Genomic DNA, 19,759 nt, shown 5'->3' on the forward strand with positions numbered 1-19,759 from the left:
TTGATATTTTTTACTGCAATTACCAATAATATACAGAGTAGATTTATTTGTTGTCTCTTGCAAATGACATTAGGCATTACACCTAGCAGATATAAAAGCATATTTGAAGGTGTTTCTTTTAAAATTATTTTTTTATTTCTTCTTTAACCATCATCCAATAATCATTATTATAGGAAGTCCCAAACTATGTGTTTGATCTATTTTTTCACATTTTTTTCCCAACAGCAGTACTGATAATTGCTTAATGAATTTAGAAATGTCCGTGTCTAAAAGTATCTTATTTTTAGTTTCCAATCAAATTCTTTGAATTGTTGACTTTTTAAAACATAGTTTTGTTACATAAAAATATGATACTTTTTAAGATTTACTTTTAGAGATTTGTTATTCATTTTTTGAAGCATATGTATGCCAAAAATTTAGAAAACATTTAATGGTATGTCAAATTGAGGATCCAACAAGGTCACTTTGCATTTTTGTACAATTCAAGAAAAATGCAAAAACAGCTGCAACAGGGATATTTAAAATAGAAAGGAAAAAAAACTCAAAATACAAAGGGTATTGGGAAAAAATAAAAATATAGACATGTGTTCACATTTTAAATAACTGATTTTAATTTATTTTAAACTGTGATTTTGTGTCAGTGTGTTTTTAATTCCTGTTTGAGAAATGTTTTGTTTTGTTTTTTGTTTTTTTACCGGAAGTTACAAAGTAAACACAGGATGCGCTTTATTTTGAAAATCTTTGACAGAAGACCGGATGTTTTCTTTGAGGAACATGACGTTTTCTAAAATATTTTACGTCTTTTAAAACATATTGAAATGCGTTAAAGCCTGTTTTTTTCCATGGATATCTGCTTTTTATTCTCAAACGGTCATACTAAGCCAAGGGTGAACTTGGTAAGACGTCTTTAAAGCAATGTTGTCACGTTAGCTGCGTCTCACTACACTTTAGCTTTTAGCTTGTGATAATGTTGTCCTGAATTTGGTATTTGAGGACATACATGGCAGTTAATGAAGCCTTACAACCACTGGAAGTGTGTCGCTGTACTTTCAGGTTACCTGGTGATCGCTGTGGTCGCGTGCTTCTTCTTTGGGAGACTCTGGCTCCAGACCGTCGTCCTTCCATAGATGAAGATGTCCCTGGCTCAACGTGTCCTCCTCTCCTGGATATTTACCTTGATCTTTCTCATCATGTTGGTCCTCAAGCTGGACTCCAAAATCCACTGGAACTGGTTTCTCATCTTCCTTCCTGTTTGGACTTTTGACGCCATCCTCATCCTCATGCTGATAGTGAAGATGGCAGGTCGCTGCAAGCCGGATTTTGACCCAAGGGACGGCGACGAGAGCGTGAAGAGGAGGCTGTGGTACCTGGCAGCCCTGCTGCTGAAGCTGGCCTTCTGTCTGACTCTGTGCTCCCGCCTGGAGAAGCACACCGACGTGCTGGTCAGTGTTGTGTGCGTCCCTCTGTGGCTGATGCTCGGTGGAGCATTGCTGGAGTTGGGACACAGTGTTTTCTGCTACAGGAGGGACTGAACTTCCAACATTTAGGACTTTATTCCATGTATGTGGCAATAACACCATTCAGAAGCAGCTCCAAAGGAAGATAAAGTTAGCTTACTTCTGATTAAATGTCACAAAGTCATAAATGAATTTATGGAAGGTTCCTTTGAGGTTTTCTAAAAGGTAAAAAAACGGCAACTATGTGTGGTATAAACGACAGCTCGCAGTACTAAACTTACAGTCCACAGGGTTAAAATAAATGAACTTTTCACTTAGATTTTTACAATTTGTTGCGTTTTTTTTCCATCTCCCCATCAATGCGAATAGAGTACAGAGCAGAATTTTGGACTTGATTGGGGATAAAAATGGTTCTATAATTAATTTTAGAGTTTACTGTATCTACTTCTATATGTATTAAAGATATATTTGCAAAAAATGGTTTTTGTTTGACTGTGAGAGATCACAAACAAGCTTTACTACAACCCATTTAAAAAATGAAGTAATCTAAATCGGATTTTTGATGAGATATTTTGGACCTTATTCTATATCGGAGTCTATTCATGTCTCAAATGGGATTTAAATACAAAATGAGTTTTGAAAGAATCTCAACATCTATCCTGGAGGATTAATGTCCTATTATTGGTTATTTAAAATTCTAAATAAAGGTAGAGGAAATAAACAAATTACGACTAAGTGTTCACTAAGACTAAGTGAACACTTTAGCAATTATTCAATTTCATTGACATCAGTTATGTGGGGGAATTTTCTTATTTTTTGGTCACATGTTGCATTTTGCAAAACATGCAGTTTGGAGTAAACGGCATCTTCCATCACACCACTAAACCAAAGGTGAAGCCATAAAACCGTCCAGATCAGCTCTTCTTTCATTTTTCTGCTTTATATTGCTGATTATTATTGAAATGACAATAGACGGTTGGGCGGTTTTGTGCACTTTGACTCAACGTGGAGGGAAAAATCTTCAGCCTTTATCTTGATCTTTCATTAGCTGCAGTAATAGTTTTGTTTTAACATACAAACTAAAATGTATATGCAGTGATCCAGTTTACCAACATTCATTAGATTTGCTGTACTAATATTTTAACTTGTCACATGGTAGGATTTCAGCAATACTGGTTAAACGTAAATAACTTTGGACTTCTTCAACATGTGGAACCATTTATTGAGAGGTTCTGATCAGAGTATAAATCACACTACCAAGTCTTAATCTTAGGAAATAAAATGTATTTACAACAAAAGTTTCACATACATCAGTTTCCAAATAAAAACAGACAATAAATGATATAAATAAGTTCTATGGAAAATAAAACTTGTCTTACAAAAAATATATGCAATTTCTGTATACATTTTCTCACATTGGTGCTAATAACATCTATACTGTACAGTTTTGGTACATACAGTATCATTTACAGCCCTGTGTGAGTCAAACAGTCCAGTCTGAAAACATGTACTTCGCTCTGATTTGGGCGTCTTCCACACAGCACATCCCATCAGCTAAAACCGGGAACATCCGGATTTCAGCTCTGAAGAGCATCAAGTTGTTTTGAAAGTGGTTCATTTTTATGCTAAAGAGCCAGGATGGTTGGTTTTCAGATTGGTTAGTTCAGTACCTAAATTAGGTGCTTTAGAAGCAAAGCTAAGTAGTGCACAGGCACTGACACACAGGTCACATGACAATTCATATAAAGCCTACATACATCTGCTAACAAACGTGAAGTGAGCTACTCGCCTTACATTCTTCGGCCCCATTAAAATACTCTGGAGAACATCCTTGTTTCTCTGCGTCACAAACATGTGGCTGATGATGTCTAAAAGAAGGATGAACCTTCAGTGTTTTAACAAAGCCCTGGAGTAAGTTATACAGTAAAAAAACAAACAAACATTCATATCAAGAAGTCTTTCTGCGTCTGCTGTGTGTGAGTTTTCTGGGGCGGTTTTATTGAGTGCTGTGGCCCAGTGTCCTGTAGAGCTGTCGAAGGTTTCCCCGGCACAGAGTCCTTTGTTTTTGGTCCTTTAGAGGTCAAAAGGGATCCAGGTTTGGAGGAACTGTGATGGTGAGGTTTAGGTCTACTGTCCGTTAGGGACAGGGCCAAAGTTTGATGAGCGTCCATTGGTTCAAAGAGGTCAAAAGTGACAAAAGTCCGTGGGGGTTTCTGTTCACCGGCTTTCTTCTTTTCCTCTTTGCTGTTAAAGTCCTTCTCCTTCTTAACTTCTTTTTTAACCTGAAGGTTTGTGGGTTTGTGCGTCTTCCCGTCTTCTCTTGCTGGCTTGGCCTGCATACCCACGCTGCTGTCCTTTCCCTCCCTATGGCCGCTCTTCTCCGTCTTCCCTTGAAATGACTTGTGCTTGTGTGTGCAGGCGTCTAGCGCCTCCTCTTTTTCGAGTCGGGAATGAGGCGGCAGGCCTCCCCGGTCGTGGTCCTTCTCTTTCTTGGTGTGGTGCTGCGATTTCAAGTCCCACTTGTCCTCTTTATGGACTGGTGGGACGGTCTGAGAGGTTTTCTCTCTCGTCCTCTCTTCGTCCTCCTTTTTCTTTGTCTGCTGGGGCATCGGCGTGCCGTCTTCCTTTCCTCCCTCTGCTTTGACCTTTTCTCGTACTCTGTCCTTTTCCCTGTCTTTGCCCCGGTCTCTTTTGTCCCTGTCCTTACACCTATCTTTGTCCTTTTTTTCTTTCATTCTGATTTTTTCATCTTTTTCTCTTTTGCCCTTTTCCTTTTTGATATGCGGCGTGTTGGAAGGGCTTGTTGAACTATCTTTAGCTTTCTCTTTTAGACTGGGACCTGACAGAGGTGTCTTCTGCTGCCTCTCTTCCTCCACGTCATTCTCCTTCCTAACATACTGCAAAGACTTGAATGCAGGGCCGTCCTCTGTGCTGCCTTCAGGGACCTTCTGCAGCCTTTGATATGCGTCTACACCCCGCTCACTGCCTTCTTTCTCATTTTCCTCAACTTTGGAAACTGTCAGTGTGGAATAGTGTACTTCACATCTTTCATTGTTAGCGGAAAGTGGGGGATTTCCTGCTGACACCTCCTCACTTTCAATTCTGTCCTCCAGCTCTTCCTCCTTAAAAGTCTGTGTCCGATTTTTTAAGGGCAGCTCCTGCTTTTCCTCCAGGTCTTCCTCCTTAAGCTTTATACCTGTCTGTACAGCTAGGTCAATCTTTACCCTCTCTTCATGCTCATCTTCCTCGTCTTTGATATTGTGCGTTAAAACTCCAGGTGAAGACTTGTCCTCCTCCCTCCTTGCTTCCTCCTCCTCCTCCTCCTTGTTCTCGTGCTGGTGGTAGAGTTTGAGTCGGATATGCCAGGCCAGGCTGCAGACGGCAGACACCGTCTTGAACTGGTGGACGACTCCTCTGGGGATGAAGTAGATGTCGTCGTGGTACAGCTGGATGCGGGCATATCTGATGCCTTCTCTCCTCAGCTGGTTAAGCTTGGCATCGTCTATCCACTGCACACACTGTGGGGGAAAAGATGATGGTGAAAAGATGGACCAATGAGTGTTCAAAGAGCAGGGTGAGGTGCCAAGTTCACACCAAACAAGATGAGCGCGTCAAATCTGTGTCCACTGCCTCTCCTTTTCAACTGATCAAATTCTCTGCTGGACACTTGTCCACCACCAGGAGCTACAATCAAAGGTTTGTCCTCCTCATCACTACACGGGAAATCAGGTTTTTTTTATTTTGAGGAGCTCTACACAGGCGTTAGCAAGCGCACTGCCGGTGCAGGTACCAAAACTGTTCGGCCTGCAATAAGTGTTCGGGGGGCCTGTGACTGATGATGATGTCACTCTGTTTGATTGGATGTACGTTGGTCTGATGACATGTAAAATAGTGATTGGTCTGGATAAATTACAGTACAGCAGTAGTTGTAAACAAACAGTTGCAGTGTAGAGCAAGAGGATCTTCTAAACAAGCTTTTCTTGTTACGATTATTATTTAGTGCATGTTCGCTGATTGTTTTTTTTAAATCTGTGCGGCCAGTGGTTTATTCTTGGCGGAAGGAGCCGGAAGAAGGGTTAGGATAAGGCTAATACGTGGTAACAACATTTAGCCGTGGATGAACTTTAACTGGACTAACATCAGCCTTTATTTTGTCTGAACCCGACTGGTAACACAAATTCATATGATTGTTTGACAAATCTTCAAGGTTTTCACAAAATCACTTAACAAATCTGTTGAATAAAAAAAAAAAAAACAGGACCTGTCCATCCTCTCCATACACAAACCACCACAAACCTGCAGGCCAACAGGTGCACTAAATCAAATTCAGCCCTGATCACGTGACATAAATACCATGGCAGCTTCAGGACTCCACAGACTGGAGACTTTCATTGTAAACGTTGCACCCCTCTGTGATGCAGTGGAGTCAGTGGTCCAGTCCACAAACAACTTTTTCTTCTTCAAGCATTTGTGTTTAGCATGTAAATATTTCAAATATTGCAAACCAAAACTGTGCCTCTTAGAGGAATGAGAGAATGTTTGGGACTTTTCTCTCTATCAGGCGCAGCAGTTTGTGTACAACAGTTGGGTTTCTTTTGCTCTGGTTATTTCTGCAGCTTAGAAGGAAGTTGGTTCTAATTTAAACTGTGCTGTGGCTTTCTTTAAATACACATGCCTCTCTAACCATAGTTAAGCCGTTACTTAAAAATATGTGTTTTAGCCACTCATCTGTCTGCATGCGGCTTGGTCCAGATCAGGTGACATCAGAGAACGAAGACGATAGGCTACAAGCCCCAGTGACTCATTGATTTGAGAGTATCTGACTGTGATGATCAACACCTTTTTAAAAATGGGCATTATTTACTAATTATTTGTGCCTATTTTAAACATTTTACTTAATGCTGGCTTTAAAATAAGCACGCTTTTTTTCTTCTTTTAGAAACAGGACATAACTTGTGCCTATACCAAGCAGATCTTGCTACAATCAGAGAAGTGAGGCTACCTGAGACAGTGGGGGTTCGTGGAGGTCCAGCTGCAGCCTCATGACCACATCTGGGAAATCTCCAGCGTGAAAACACACCACATCTTTGGTGATCCGGGCGGGGGTGTCACTGCTGGGAGCAAAAAACAAACCAACTTTTAGTGATCTCAGTTGAAGAGGAGGTGAAAGAAAATAACCACCATGCAGACGTCTGGCTCTGTGGTGGCGTTCTTATGAGTTTTCAAAGTATGTAATGCTCTGCTTAAAGAGTAAAAAGATGTCTCTTGGTACTCACTCCTCTCCACAGCGCACTGCCTTCAGCACACCCACAGCAGCAGTAGTTTGTCTTTCGAAGCCTTGACCGATGTGGTCGGCGTGAGCTCTGGTGCGGTCCTCAAACAGCATTTCTCTGGGCTCACTGGCGCGGGGGAGATACTGCAGATTCTTGATCTCATTGGTAGACCTGAAATGAATGTGTTAATCACCGTTTAGCTTTCTGTAAGTCATTTAATTGAATGACAGTTTTAAGCAATCCACCTGAAACAAACTTGTCAAACCATCTAAAATCCTCCGAAGTATAATTTCTGTCCAAAATCCTTCAAAATAGTACATTTTTGTGAATGAAGAAATGCTGGCAGATTCCACTGATCACAGGACAAAAAGCAGCCAAAATGTGATGATGCAGACGGAGCTTAGTCAAAGCTGCTTCCACTAAAAGCAAAGCTTGTTGCAGAGAAGAGCCCTTCTTGAGTTTGTTGTGCACTGACCCCGGGGTCAACATCAACCACGCACCTTTTCCTTTTGAAGGGGGATTTTGGCATGTCCGCCATGGGAATCATCTGCTCCCCGGGTCTAACCCACATGATGGGCCCATCGTCACTCTCTGTAGGACTCTGCAGCCTCAGGCTGGAAAATGTTCCCCAGGGCAGAGTCCGCTGCACACGTGCAGAGAAACGTTAGCTTACATAATGACACACAGCAGCGGTTGTGTGCATGTACACAGACGGCTGCTCTTACCTCAAGGAACGGAGATTCCTCCAGCATCCTGATGAACTCTGGGAAGTAATCTCCAACTTCTTCATCCACAGCTCCAACCAGGCTGACCTGCCGCATAGCACCTGCACGGTACGTTCCCTGGGAGTATGTCCTCTTGACCTGCAGGAAGCAACACGGATGCCGTCAGGGTCGTTTTTACAGACCCACTCTGATGACAGGACTCTGCCCTGCTCTGTTCCATTCTGATGCATCCACTTATATCACTAGACCCATGAACGTCTTTGCTTTCCTCGTCTGAGCTTACATCTGGCTCAAAACCGTTTGGCTGGATAGCTCCAATATTGCTTGCCGTTTTTGTTACACAGAAAATTTCAGGTTAAGGTTGTGAGGGGCTGTAAGCTAGTGGGAGAGCAAGTAAACAGATGGGTGACGGGAAGTGGGGGTGGGGTTAGCTCTTATATGCCGACAGTCCCGCCCACAACTCAGAGGCAAATATCTAATAACTCCTGCCGCTCTGCAGAAACGATGTCGTAGAAAAGGTGTTTTAATTTAGGCTAAAAATGTCTAAAATTCTAAAAACAACAACACATTTTTCAAGCTGGGATCAATAAAGTATATTTGTCTATATCTTGTCTTATGTCAAAATCATAAATAAAAGACCACTAGAAACGCTGTTACAATAGATCAAAAGATGATCGGAGTGGGACTTTAAACATCATGTGCATCTTTTCGTTTTCTTTTTTTTCTTTTTTAAGCAAACTGGTCTAAAATGTGGGCTTTACAAAAAGAAAGCACACAATTTTGGCGAGCCCTGAACATTTTTCTTGGCCGCACGGACCCAGAAGGTTAGGATTGCGGTTTTGGCCAGGGTTAAACCACCAAATAGCTCCCGTTTCTGCAGCTCCCCACTCCTCCAGGATCAGTGATGGATGGATCAAACGTGGGGAACACAGGTCACCCACCTCGGTGCGTGACAGCTAATGGGACTGTGAGTTTAATTTTAAATATGTGCGGCCAACAACAAAATGCAACCTTGGACGCACTTCAAACACACGTGGGTAGCAGCAATGCGCATCGTGGCTGCATGTAGTACGTGTGGCCAACATGAATTTCCATCATTTTTGTGCTGGTAACACACGTAACATCAGCCTCACAAAAATCTGACCATTTTCAGAGGCACTATTAAAAATTCAAAGCAGAAACAAACCAAACATTTTTAAATTGATAAAACAGCATCTTCTATTAAACACGAGGCTACAACAAAACCTGAGGTGAGATTTTGCCCTTTGCTCATTATTTCTCTCTCAACCAGACAGACAGAAGTTCATCTGAATGTTTCACTGCACACAACAAACGGTGTATTCTGTACAACCAAAAATGTGTTTCATGACAGCAGACCAAAATGTGTCATTAGCATTTTGACCCTAAATTCAGCATTAAAACTCAGGCACAGACATAATAATTCAAGTCTCAATCAATCTGCATTATATTGACATTTTTTAGAGTTTATTTGGTGTCTGAAGATGTATCTCCATAAACAGGAACATACCGTAGTTAAGTTTATTTTAGTGATTCTGTTGAAAAAGAGACTATTAGAACACAGAGTGATACCATTGACAGTGTTTTTTAAACTTCTGATGATTATATTGGAAGAAAATGCTGCACATTAGACCAGTGTTTTTCAACCAGTGCGCCTCGGCACACTAGTGTGCCGTGGGAGATGGTCAAGTGTGCCGTGGAAAATTGCCCTCATTAATTGATCTAAAAACATTTCCCATCTCCAGGAAATCAGCTCTTTGTTCATCCAAACAGGTCCTGATAAAACACTGAGTAGTTAGGAATATGAAAGATCATGAAATACTTTTTTCTTTGTGTTTATTTGATTCTATTAAAGACATTTTTATAAGAATGACGGTAACGCGATTTAGCTGCAGCTATAACTGTTATCTGAAAAGTCCCGCAGCTTCTTGAAGGCTTAATCACATGTCATCAGTCTGACCAATCAGAAGTGTTTAAAGTATTCACTTCCTTGTTCCAATTTAGCTCATAACTCACTCAGTTCCAACAAAAATACCAGCTAAAGCTCGTCTTTAGCGGTGTAGCTTTCCACAGAATCCGGTATCAGACTGGAACAAGTGAACAAAACCATGAAGCTCAGAGACGCGAGTCTTTCTGCCTTTTTCTGGCAGTTTTAACACTACATCTCCCATGATGCATTGGCTTAAAGGGACGGGACAGCGCCTCAGCGTACAATGAGTCGTCCTTGTTACACGTCTTGAAACCACAACCAACATACAGTTTGTATGCAGGGCTCCAGACTGCGACCATTTGCTCGCATTTTGCGACCAAAATTTGAGACTGTGCGACTGAATTTTACATCCAGTCGCACATGCGCGACCAGTAAATTTGCCTCCCCCACCCTCCGTATTTTTTTATTCATTAAACGTGGAAGCGGCCCGTCAATGATCAATGAAATGAGCAATGAAATCATCAATGAGACGCGAGCCCACACGCACGCAGACAGACACACACACACTCGTGAGACTGGAGCACACGCGAGCGCACACTCGCATGTCATTGAGTGATGCCTGAGGCGGCCAATGCGTGTGAGAAGAATAGGGAAAGTCACTGCAAGTGGCTAAAATATGTGGAGGGGCGGGGCCTAGAGATAATCGAGTGCGCGTTAACGTCTGTGGGAAGGAAACGGAGACAAATCATCACAACCTGATATGTGCGTCTGAGCTATGAACAGCTAGCGAACTATTGATTCGTTCTTCCGACCTGCGGCTAGTATACCAGTGCCAGAGTGTACAGCAGGGGTCTCAAACTCGCGAAGCAAACCACGGCTCTCATGCACGGCTGTAACGACAGCACACCGCTCCCGCGGGAGATGGTCAGCTGAGGAGCATAAATGTCCCACACCTACATGCGTGACAGTTAACGGGGCTCGAACATAAACACGTGTGAGCGACATTATTCTAACGATTTAGTCTTAGACGCACTTAAAACACGTGTGGAAAATGCAACGATAGACGTGTTTGAGATGAACCAGCGCCCGGGAGGGGGGGGGGGGGGGGGGGGGGGGGGGGGGGGCATGAAGGCGAAGCTGCAACAGGAAGTTGGAGTTGTCCTTAACATTCAATTTAATAATTATGCCTCTCCCCCTAAGTATGATCTGTGATATTACATCTTTTATAATTATTTCAATGTTTTGTGATGTATGTAGCCTTTTTTAAATCAGTTGGTATTTTAAATTATTTTAATTGATCTGTGAACTACAAAAACCCATCAGGACGCATGTCCCATAATGCATTGTTTTGTAGTCTGTAGGGCAGCTTTCAGTCAGTTCAGTACTAAATTTCCAGCTGTGTTTGGTCAGGTTGGGGTCTTGCTTCCGCCCCTTTCTGGTGATATTTTGGTTTTGATTGACAGGTGATGTTAGAGCAAAAACAAAAATATGTCTCACACCAGGTGATCTGTGCAGCGTTACGTCCATCTGGGTGATCTCAAATTATTGTGCATCTTGGCTGCACGTATTTGGTGTCGCAAACATGAATTTCCATCCCCTAATGTTTACATACATTTAAGTATTGTTCTTAACTGTGAAATGACCGAAAGGTTATTACGGTAATCACTTGTTACTAAAAACTTTTTTTATTCTAAATTTATGGTATTTTGTTTACTATTTTTTCTGTCATGACAGCGATGCTGCCGTCAGTTTACCTTCTTGTTGCATCTTCAAAAGTGCAGAATAAAATCTGACACTGAATTTGAAAAAGCAGATTGTAATTTTTGCATCTATAATTAAAGTATTTATTTCCTTTATTTATTTTATTTAGTGTATTTATAATACAGTGGAAATTAGAAGATCTGGTTTGCATGTTGATTTACGGTATGCGCCCCTAAATTTTCAGGTTGTGCCCCTAAAATTTTCATTTAGGGGCCACAGTGCTCCTAGTGAAAAAAGTTAGTCTGGAGCCCTGGTATGTAACTTAAGTTTTATTACATCTTTTAGAAAAAACATCTGCAACTTTCTGCTTTTTCTGCCACAATTATCACAAAAATGCACGTCAGATTGCCCGGGGGGGGGGGGGGGGGGGGGCTGTAGATCAAAACAGACTATGAGTTTCTGCTTTTTTTTTTTTTTTGGGATGCTGGTGTGCCGCGACATTTTTGTCAAGGTTAAAGTGTGCCGTGGCTCAAAAAAGGTTGAAAAACACTGCATTAGACAATTAAAATAGTACTTCAGACATTTTTAAGGAAATGTTGGACTACTGACAGGAATGAACCTGTGAAGTGCTCAATCCTTTTTACATGAATGACCCCGGTGTTGCAGTGTGGCACGCAGGTGATCGTAGTGTGGATCTGCTGAGATGTTATGGAAGCCGTTTGTCCCGACAGTCTCCAGGTATTTCCTGATCGACTTCTGACAGGTGACTTCCTTTGCCAATTTTTCACAAGAATGCCACGACCTTCAAACCAGTCCTGCACTAGAAGTGACATAAACGTCCTGCATTCATAAACACAGCAGAACAACGCCAGGAAATGAAACAGCTCCTCAACCAAAGTGGAAATAAAATTAGATTCTGTGGCTCTGCTCTTTCTTTAGATCGTGAAGAAAGTGTCTATGGGAGCTCGGACAGGCACCCATAAATTAAAAGAATTATTATTATTAAAAGACACAGACTGCTGAGCAAAATTAATATTTTCCATGTACTTTCAGTTTGTACTCAAAAATGCTACGTACACACCAAGCATTTGACGCCTGTTCTTAAATGCACGTTTAATTCCTTTCTTCAACAAAAACTTCACCAACGTATGCAAATAAATCTAGAGGTACTTAAGACTTACTTTGAAATAGGGCTGCACGATATGTGGGGGAAAAAAATTCGCAATTTGCAATATTAGTGATCGATATTTGGATGGCGATATAACTTGCGATACATGAACAAAAAGCAAAAAAAACGAAATACATTATTTCAATTTCACTGCTGCAGTTTAATTTAAATAAGAGTCAACATAACTTAAATTACACTCTAAATGACCCTCATCTAGGAGGCAAACATTAACATAAAAGGAGTCCATCAGACTGGTCAAATAAATGGATTTATTTGATTTGTTGAATACTTCAAGCTGCCATTAGGTTGTTTTAGCACATTTAACATCACAATTTATCGCAATTTTCGCCATCTTTTACGCTATGCGTATTGCACAGCTTAAAATCGCGATAACAATTAATTTGCTATTTATTGTGCAGTCCTGCTTTGAAATATGAAGTTTATACTTGTTTATTTGTCAAACATATTTTCCTGTTCTCAAACATCAGTTTAAAACGTGAATTCTTTTTTTTGCCTAAATCTCAATTGAATATTCTTATAATCTTTTATGAAGATAAACTTTGAAGGGAAACAGATGCCCAAACAATGGCCTCCTCCAATGACTATAGGTAGTAGAATCTGTTTCTGTTTTAACCATGATTTATGGTTTATGGAGTTTATATCTCAGACGCAAAAATATGCACAAGTCGCACTTTGGGGAGAAATGTATCTAAAAACATATGGGAACAAGAATGGACATAATAGTTATAGAATTTTTTTTTTAAATCAAAGGACTTCAAACTTTTCATCTAAGTTGGTTCAACTGGCCAGAAAGAAAAAAAATAAGTGAGCCAAAATTCTTTGATTTTAAAGAAATTTTGGTGCCAGAGGTTAAAGAAAAACAATTAGGATGGTTCGAGACGACAAACTAGCAATGGTCTATGACAGTGTTTCCCAACCCTGGTCCTCGGGGCATGTTTTCCATGTTGCCCTGGTCTGCACACCTGATTCAGCTCATCATCAGGCTCTGCAGAAGCCTGACGATGACGGCCATGAAAGGCAGGTGTGTTTGAGCAAGGCTGGATGGAAAAAATGCAGTACAGTGTGCCTCCAGGACCAAGGTTGGGAAACACTGGTCCACATTACATATTTCTATCAGAATCTCTACTGTTTCTACATCAACATGGGTGGGTTTATATTCAGAGCAACCAACATGGTACCATGTATCAGCAACCATTAAAGCCGCCTTTCTTCCTGCTTTGAACTTTAGCAGGTCACTCTGACCGTGTGGTCATGCTTAAATGCTTTGCTTATTTGGACTGATATTTACACAACCAGCAGTTTGAATCTGTGGTTATTATGAAACCGAGCTAACTTTGTTTTAGGTGCAAACAAGGAGTCAAAATAAAGCAACAAATATAAGAAACTGCTGTGAAGTTAACTACAAAAAAATAATGCTCCAGTCTTCCGCAAACAGTTTTTTGGACTGAAATAATTTAATACATAAAAAAAAAACTGAGTTAAAACTGATGTAATTTTGTCTCACAAAGGCTTATTCTTATAAACAATATGTTTTAAATTATATATTTTTATTTCCTTTTTAAAACAGAAAAATGCATTTTTTTATTTCATTTCAATGTGATCTCACTGATGTATGAATGGTTGTTTCTTATAAAATGTCCACATCTTTAAATTTCCCCATAAAGAATTAAAGCCACACGTTAAAAAACAAAGTATTTGAGACTGCAAGTAGAAAGTCAAAGAAAATCCGTTTTACTGTCACTGCACGGTAGAAAGAAAGCAACTTCAGCTTCTCTACGTACCAGTGTGGATTTCTACGTCTAAAAACAAACACTGTCACTCCAACTTTCACCTGGGTGTCCCATGAGGATTATTTTCAACCACAAACATCACAGCTTGAAGTTATAGAAGACAATCTCAAGATGCTTTGAAACTGGAGGAAATGTTGACACCCGAATGTGGTCAGAATAGCTCACGACAGCTGTGTGTGTGTGTGTGATGGTTACAAAAGCTCCTCTTTCTCCAACACTTCAATAAAGATTCTTTTCAAAAAGGTCTTACCTGAGAGTGAAAATTGGCCATGGTCGTCGTCTCAATGTCCTTCTTTCCAAGCACCTCCATCTTCACTGGGGCGTTGGGGAAGTTGTATGAAAAGTAATCCAGGAAGTCTGGAAGGTAGGATGCTGCTCCGTGGATGATTCCCATCACAAAGCACGCAGCCTGGGACTCGTCCTCGCTGAACGACAAGCTCACAAACTCCTCCGCGAAGCGCTCCAGCTCAGACGGAGACAAACAGGCGAGCTGGTCGTAGTAGGCGTGCACCACAGACGCCCCTCCGTTAGCCTGCTGCTCAACGTGGATTAGACGGCCGAACTCCAGCTCAGGCAGGACCGCCGTCGGGGTGCAGTGGAGCGGAGAGCTGTACTCCAGCTGATCTCTAACCATGGAGTGGATGGAACTGGAGGTAGAGGCAGTAACAGCAGGATCCTGCAGGTGTTGATGCGACACGCTGCTGCTGCCGATTAGACTGCCGCTGTTGTTCCCGTTGATTCGGCTAAACAGCTCCGGCAGGCCCAGTGACACCCCTGAACACACAGTCTGGCACGAGCGGTGGTACATTTTGGGCCGGCTGTGGCGCTCTCTGAATCGCTCCCCGTCTTTGTGCTTCTTTTTCTTCTTCTTCTTGAGTTTTTTCAGTAGCAGGTCTTCCTCTGAAACAGCTTTGAGCTTCTCCTTATCTGTCACACAGAAAAAGAGTTGTTTACAGCAAAACACAGCGTTGATTACCTTTTGATGGCTTCCTGAAAACCTTTTGATTTCACAAGAATTCATCTGCAACATTACAATTTTTGTTATTACCCAAAAAATTGTCTGCTTGAAGTCCCACTTCAATCATGTTTTGATCTATTGTAAAATCCTTCCCAGTGATCTTTTAATCATGATTCTGCCATTTTTAGCTAAAATAACATAAATAAATAATAAAAAGACACTTTCTAGGCCATAGATTGTGTCTGAATTCCTCACTACACAGTTCACTTTATAGTGCGTTCGCCTTTGTTGTTTTGTGTGCTGATCGATTTCACAATTCCAATTCAAGTGCCTTAGAAATCTCCCAGACGTCTGTGCAAAAAACCAGTGTGCATCGATGCTCACTAGATGGGGGACTATAGACCACAATGCACTGCGTTTGGACAATTGTAAAAAACAATCTGTAACTTTGTACATAACAACTACAAGCTTTTTCTAACGGCATTTTGTCATCTGATTTAATACGATTTGAATAAAGAAAATACTCAGGAACATAATTTTAAGCTTAATTTTCTTTTCATATCCCTTATCATGAATATAACGCCACAAGAACATGTTAAAAAACAATTTCATTGTAGTGGGTCTTTAAAAGCAATTACCACAAAGTTACATAAATTATTTCTTACATAAGTTATTTCTGTTTGTTTTGTGATATTTAAAAAAAAGTTATATAAAAACATTTCTAGCTTTTTTATTTTTTAAATAAATTAGTCTATAATCCTTTTTCTTACCTTTCTGAGGGAAAAGCACTTCTCCGTTTTCTCTGGTAATGTCGTGCACAGGTGGTAATAAGCTGTTGTTTTTCCATTCGTTCTTCTTTTCCTTCTTCCTCTGTCTGTCTTTCTCCTTCACGTGAGGATCTGAAAGGAGCAGCATGCAGAGCAGAGTGAGCTTCATTTCATCCATAACTGATGAACAAACATTTCCACGTGTGTATTTCCCACCATATGGGCCCATTAAAACACTGAGGCCTGTCAAAGCGTACCCCCCCCCCCCCCCCCCCGACACACACACAAAAACTCAAATATGTTGAAATAAATCCTTTAAATGGCAGCGTTGTTGTTTTAACAGCCCACATTAGTGTAGAACGGTGAAGTGAGCGGGAAGCAGGCTGTCCTACCTCTGGGTGGCATTTTAACGTCGCCGTTCTCCGTCTTTGTATGGCAGCTAGCGGGGCTGACTTTCTCTACGGCGGCTGTGGAGCTCCGCCGAGCGTCGCCGCTTTTCTCTTTCTCTTTCGGTCGTTTCTCTTTAGCCTTTTTCACTTTGGGAGGCGAGGCGAGAAAGTTGCTGATTTTGAAGATATTCCGCACCGGGGTAACTGGCATCCCAGCCGCGGTGGAGTGGCTGGTCTTGGCCGGGCCGAAACTCCATTTCGCTGGGCTTCCACAACTCTGCTTCCCGTTGCCGTTGTGTTTTTCCCCTGCGCAGACGTCTCCGTTGAGTTTCTTGTGCTTCAGGCCTTTCTCCTCCACGCGGATCTTCTTAGGGGGCGGCGGGAAAATGTCGCTGGAAGACTGAGGACGGCTTTCGGGCGGCCGTTTGGCTGTCAGGGGTTTAGGGGAATTTGTTTTGCTGTTCGCTGCGAAATGCATGGAGTCTACGGACTCGGCCATCTTGGAAGTTTCTATTTTTTACGGTCAGACGTAGCTGCGCGAGAGACAGGCCGGGGGCGGGGCTTCGGGGCTTACGTCAGACGCAGAGGCGGGGGGAAGGGGCAATAAACAAGACACTGCGGCGCTGTGATGATCATATAGCCGAGGAATGGAAAGACTTCTGCAGATGTGTTATTGATCATCTCCATAACGACTTTTCTCTAAAATGGAAAAGCATTTTATCTTTGCTTCTTTAATATGTCATAATGAATTTGTTGATCATATTTGCAAAATATTAACAAATGTAAATATAGTAAACGATTACCTGCTTTTGGACACCTTTATAAAAACGTTGTTTTCTATACATTTGAAACACCTAACAAAAAGGTGTTAAAAATGACGAATATTTATCAATTTAATGAGGCAAGATGTTTATAAAATAGACCCAAACCATTATAATATTTTTTTAAAGTGAAATAAATGAAATTATAATCGATATAGGAAAATCCCATTTGGATTGAGGCACATAGGTTTATTCTTCTATAGCGTAAAAACAACCAAGTACATCACAGTGGACAACACACATGTGAAGGCAGCAGAAAATGATCACACAGGCATAACTGGTTATTGAAAATACATAAACAGCGCTAAAAAGTACAGGAATTTGGATTTGATGGATTATATTTTGCTTTAAAGAATTTTTTTTGCCATAAAAGCTCCTATTTTTGGAGGAATTCTTTTCTCAAGGCATTGAATTTTGCTCCAGCTGCAAAGAAAAGTAGTTTGTGGTATGGGTTTTACAGAAGAAAAAAAATATATATATATATATTCTCTGCCATTGTGAAAACAGCTTTTGAGGCCACACTGGCAGGCCATTCCACCCTCTCCACTCTCAAACTATGGAGGTAGTTTGATCAAGCTGCTCTGTGAAGCCAATTTAGTCATCTCAGGGGATGTGGTTTGGTCTCAGACTGTGTAGAAATGGGATTGACACTGATTATAAAACTCAATTTGATGTTTTTCTGTCCTGAGATTGCCTAAAATGATGACAAGCCTCATTTCCCAATCAAGGCGATGGGGTCTCACACTGCCTCCACCAAATGATGAACAATCAGCATAAAATTCTCTGCAACTTCTACATATTTTGATCCCAACATCCAGCTGCTATGGAGATTCGTGCATGTTTGAGATTGTTTTTTGTTCATTTATTCCAAGCATAAAAAATAATTGACTACTGCAATAAAAAATAAAAAAGCACTCAATTCAGATATCCAGTCATACATCGCTGTTCTTTACATAGGTGACTAAGGTAAAAGGTAGATGAACTTGCTTTCCAGCAGTGTAAAAAATTTGGCCCAGATTAGAAAATAATCTACCAAACATTGTGATAAAAATATCATCTATCAAAGACAGATATTCGTAGTTTTTCTACCCATTTAAAAAGACTAGATTTAGATCTTCATAATTTATTACTAAAACATTTTCTACAGAAATAGATGTCTGAATTCTCATAACTGAACATACTAAAGTTTGCCACAAGCTTGATGGAAGTTTAAAAAACGGAAAAATTGGCTAAAACTTTCAGGTTAGGCTACTACTTCAATGCACCTATTAAAAAATATAAAAAACACAGATGAAAAAAAAATAGTTTTTGACTAACAACCTAAATAAACACATTTAAGAAATCTACATGTCTAATCCGAAGATTTTGGGGAAGAATTAAAAAACTCTTTAGTGTAGCCACCTTTTTTTTTTATTGCACAAAGCCATTTTGATATTTGTTTTGCTGTCTTAATTTAATAACATGTAATTTAAAAAAACATTAAGTTTGTTTCATAAGGTATTAGATCACATCATTTTTCTTAACATGGTTAACCCTTGTGCTATCTTAGATGACCCCACCCTTACATTGACGTGTTCTTCCTACCATGACAAAGGTGGATAAAGGTGGAAAGATTTCATGTAATCCATGGACACCAGTGAAGATCACAAATCATTGAAGAAAAAAGGTTCAGAGCACTGTCTAGTGGGTCTAGATGACCCAACTCCCAATTTTAAAGTGCCTAGGATAGCACAAGGGTTAAACACATTTTTTTTTACACATTTTTCTTTATTTTGTAAAGTTATTTTGTCATTTTTGTTACCACATAGATACAATATGGTGTGTACTGTATAAATTGACTTTATCACCATGACATTTTTATTACAATTATTTTCAAGCACCACTGTAACAACAGCATTTATTAAAAAGATTCTGTGCCATTTTTTAAATCCCTTCCTAGGATATCTTTATTTACGCCAATAGATGGCAGTAAAACGGTGAAAATAACTTAAATTCTCTTAAAAATTACTCAGTCATCTTTAATATGGGGGGGTTTTCATCCAACGAGATGTTATATAACAAGTGTAGTACACTTGTTATGAACTGTTCACTTTTTCTTTTTAATGTTTGAATTTATACATGGATATGTTGACAGTTAGAACATTCTACTTTCATTAGACGACTCTAACCCTATCAAATTAAGGCCTTTATGAGTCACAAAACTTGTAGTGAGCAGTTGTTTTTTTCTTTATGCTTATGTTCAACAAATAACTTTTAGCTTTTTAAAGGTGTTTGTATCAGGTGAAAGCGATGCCCCTCAGCATAATAAGTAAAATAAGCACCACTCTGACTTTTGAATCCATGTGAGTCAATGTGTAAAGCTGAAACACATATATATTCAGACCCTAAGACCTAGTTTGACTGAGAAATAAAACCTCCTTAAAGAAGCAAAACATCAGTTTAGTTCATTTAAATTCAGGATTTTTGGATGAAAATGATCAATTCCTATTAATTTCTACGCCATCAAACACTTCGATGTCTGTTGCACATTTGCAACAAGAAAAAGCTTAAACTTTTAAACAATCCTTTCTGTGACATATTGCATATTTCTCAAGCTTGCCAAGACATCATAAAAATCCCCTCTGTCCCCTTGGAGTCCCCTCCCGTAAGAACAGCAGAAGATAATCTGTCCCGTGGTTCTCTCACTTTCTCTATCACTCATCGGTGCGTGGACTCCAAAATTCCAAACAACTCTTTAATGA

General features: G+C 40.3%; 2 protein-coding genes across 3 annotated transcripts; one reads left to right on the forward strand and one right to left on the reverse strand.

Moving 5' to 3' along the window:
- The first annotated feature begins 718 nt into the window (after positions 1-718).
- On the forward strand, positions 719-1,935 carry LOC101162754 (transmembrane protein 60). Its single transcript, XM_004069700.4, has 2 exons — positions 719-896; positions 1,054-1,935. The coding sequence occupies exon 2, from the start codon at positions 1,128-1,130 to the stop codon at positions 1,530-1,532; it is 405 nt and encodes a 134-aa protein (XP_004069748.1). The 5' UTR covers positions 719-896; positions 1,054-1,127; the 3' UTR covers positions 1,533-1,935.
- Positions 1,936-2,658: 723 nt separating this feature from the next.
- On the reverse strand, positions 2,659-16,729 carry LOC101171487 (round spermatid basic protein 1-like). 2 transcript variants are annotated; one of them, XM_023955388.1, is made up of 8 exons: positions 16,201-16,729; positions 15,812-15,940; positions 14,334-15,010; positions 7,456-7,593; positions 7,231-7,373; positions 6,734-6,901; positions 6,460-6,568; positions 2,659-4,975 (listed from the first exon to the last, which is right to left on the reverse strand). In XM_023955388.1, exons 1-8 carry the CDS (start codon positions 16,694-16,696, stop codon positions 3,401-3,403), a joined length of 3,435 nt encoding a protein of 1,144 aa, XP_023811156.1. In that variant the 5' UTR covers positions 16,697-16,729; the 3' UTR covers positions 2,659-3,400. The 2 variants fall into 2 exon arrangements, with proteins under 2 accessions (XP_023811156.1, XP_023811155.1); XM_023955387.1 differs by having other exon boundaries at positions 6,460-6,571.
- Positions 16,730-19,759: the final 3,030 nt, after the last annotated feature.

The sequence above is a fragment of the Oryzias latipes genome, chromosome 6 (assembly GCF_002234675.1).
Source record: "Oryzias latipes chromosome 6, ASM223467v1".
NCBI classification, from domain to species: domain Eukaryota; kingdom Metazoa; phylum Chordata; class Actinopteri; order Beloniformes; family Adrianichthyidae; genus Oryzias; species Oryzias latipes.

Bases quoted from the DNA above. Each gene is read 5' to 3' on its own strand.
- LOC101162754 (XM_004069700.4), top strand. From the start codon at position 1,128: ATGAAGATGTCCCTGGCTCAACGTGTCCTCCTCTCCTGGATATTTACC.
- LOC101171487 (XM_023955387.1), bottom strand. From the start codon at position 16,696: ATGGCCGAGTCCGTAGACTCCATGCATTTCGCAGCGAACAGCAAAACA. The intron at 15,941-16,200 runs GTAGGACAGCCT...TGCTCCTTTCAG, and splicing joins CGTTAAAATGCCACCCAGAG to ATCCTCACGTGAAGGAGAAA. The intron at 7,374-7,455 runs GTAAGAGCAGCC...GCACGTGTGCAG, and splicing joins AGGAATCTCCGTTCCTTGAG to CGGACTCTGCCCTGGGGAAC.